We start from the raw sequence: 2,736 nt of genomic DNA on the forward strand, positions 1-2,736 counted from the left end.
GTTAGTAAAGGAAATTAATATAAAAATATATGTATTCATGATAGTGTTTGAAATTCACTCTAATACATGAGGATTAAAACATGAATAAAAAGAGTGTTCTGCTGTAGCAATGGACCTTAAATTACATTCAATGGAAGATTCCTTTCAAAAGTCCATTGAACCATATACAGAAATGGGACGAACTGGTCTTTAAATAATGCGGAACTTGTCATAAATTTGTTAATTCATATAGTATGGTGAACATTATCTTTATACACCCTTTCAGGTTTTTCAAAACTCTTGGTGATATTCAAAGACAACACTGGTCCCTTTTATCCTGAAGTGTATGTAAATACAGGCCTAACCTTCCTCTTTATATGACATCATCTCCCACCCTCCTCAACCTGAATTGAAAAAGCTAGTCTGTCTGGAACTTCTCCACTGAGAAAGAAAAATGATATTTTTGCTCCACATAGTCTCCATTTTAACAATCATCAAAGGTACTGATTCTTCCATAAAGAGATGGCAGCTAACAGGTTCCAATATGCTTGAGGTTCATGGAATGCACCATGCTGGATAGTTAAAATGTACACATCAATATTTCCTTTCCAGATGTCCAAATGGAGGTCCAGCTGGTGGAATCTGGAGGGGATGTGAGAAGACCTGGAGAGTCCCTCCGTCTCTCCTGCCAAGGTTCAGGCTTCACCTTCAGCAGCTATGAGATGAACTGGCTGAGACAGGCTCCAGGGAAAGGCCTGGAATGGCTTGCGTGGATGGATAACCCTGGAGATGGGAACACCCAATACTATGCCAATTCAGTGAAAGGCCGTTTCACTATCTCCCGGCGAGATGCCTCCAGCATGCTTTATCTCCAAATGAACAGCTTGAAACCAGAGGACACTGCTGTGTATTATTGTGCTGGAGAGAGCCACAGTGAGAGGAAGCTATGGTGAAGCTTGACAAAATCCCTCATTGCTCATGGCTGCTGTCCAAGTTGAATCAGCTTCCATGCTCTGAATCAAAAAGAAAGGAAGTTAGCTCTTCATGCAGAACAGAATATACATTGATTCAGGCAATATAGACTATTAAACCATGAAACAGCATCTCTAGGAATGATACCAACTTCTGTAAGTGATTTACATGTTATATGTTAGTTATATTTATATAACTTCTGGGAGGTACAATGAACTCTTCTACATACCATTCATTGCAGGATTTAAAAGATTATGGAGGAGCATGTGTCAAGGTGGTTTCTACACTCCTTGAACTGATGGAGGTTTGTTTGAATGATTCAAAATTTTCTTTCCAAGCCATGCACTCCATAATTTTATGAAATTTAGGAGATATAACATTTTCCTCCTTTTCCTTCCCCTAAAAAATTGTACCACAGTTACTAATCAATATGATTTCTTGTGAATGAGCTCAAAATCAGTGTTAGCTGTACTGTCGCTATTCTTAAGAGACCTCTGTAGATTTCCTGGAATTCAATAACTCTCCTGAGGGTAATTTCCCTGTTTAGAATAGGAGAAATTAAACCTGTTATCTGTACTCCATCTGTTTATCACAAGCGGGCAGCCTTCTCTGTAAAATCCCACTGCATATTATTCTCCACAGGTTTTCTTGAAAACTGCAAACCAAAGAACAGTTCCCTATAACCTTCCTTTCTTAAAAGTAGTCCAAACTGAGTTGGTTTTAGGATGCAGTGGACTTTATTCCTTTTTCTCATTTTACTGGGATTCCACTTGACAAAACATGATTTTTGACTTGTCTCTTCTAAGATATTGAGATGAACAAAAGAATGATGGATGGGTAGTATATTCATGTAGCCAAGCTCTGTCACAATTGTTTGTCTGAAAGATTATATCTTCTAAGGCATCATAGGAAGAGAAAATCATGCAGCCAATACATTTTATCAATCAATCAATCAAACAGTTTGATCTTGGGCCTTCAAAATGTGTGGTATACATTGGTATTTCTGTTAAGAGAACAACTGAGTTAGAAGGGACTTTGGAGGTCTTCTAATCTAACCCCCTGCTCAGGCAGGAAACCCTATACCATTTCAGAGAAACGGTTCATAAAAACTTCCAGTGTTGTAGCACCCACAACATCTGCAGGCAGGTCTTTCCACTGGTTAATTGTTCTAACTGTCAGGAAATTTCTCCTTAGGTCTAGGTTGGTTCTCTCCTTGATTAGTTTCTACCCATTGCTTCTTGTCTGGGCTTCAACCTTTTTTTTTATTGAGCCTGATTAATATTTTGCCTCCAAAGTATATATCTCATTTGTTTAAATGATTTCCCCCTCATTCCCCCTTTTTAATGTCCCTTGGGAATTTAAGTTTTCAGTTGGAACAAAAAAACAATTTTCACTATCATAAATTTATTTGCATTAATTTCTCAATTCAGTTTGTAACATCAGAAAAAAAACCTACCAAAATAAATAGGATGTGGAGGTGGTATTTTACAGTATTAATTATTTATTAAACATTTGATTACATTTTTATCTTATTCCACTTTTGGAAGTTGTTAAATTTCTTAGTTTATCAATTTTTATATTTTTGCCATTGAATGATTCAATGTTGATCATGGGGCATAAAATAACCTGTAAAACCAGGTGTCCTTACCAATGCCCAACTTTTGTAATGTTTAAATAAAAGTTAGTAAAGGAAATTAATATAAAAATATATGTATTCATGATAGTGTTTGAAATTCACTCTAATACATGAGGATTAAAACATGAATAAAAAGAGTGTTCTGCTGT

The 2,736-nt window shown here is 36.4% G+C and overlaps 1 gene segment (V, D, J or C); it reads left to right on the top strand.

Annotated features, from left to right (window-relative positions):
• The first annotated feature begins 433 nt into the window (after positions 1-433).
• On the top strand, positions 434-932 carry LOC107295556. The segment is given in 2 exon segments: positions 434-479; positions 592-932. Coding segments are annotated over 2 exon segments (387 nt in total).
• Positions 933-2,736: the final 1,804 nt, after the last annotated feature.

This window comes from Protobothrops mucrosquamatus, unplaced genomic scaffold (genome assembly GCF_001527695.2).
Source record: "Protobothrops mucrosquamatus isolate PMUCROS unplaced genomic scaffold, P.Mucros_1.0 scaffold2396, whole genome shotgun sequence".
In the NCBI taxonomy this organism is placed as follows: domain Eukaryota; kingdom Metazoa; phylum Chordata; class Lepidosauria; order Squamata; family Viperidae; genus Protobothrops; species Protobothrops mucrosquamatus.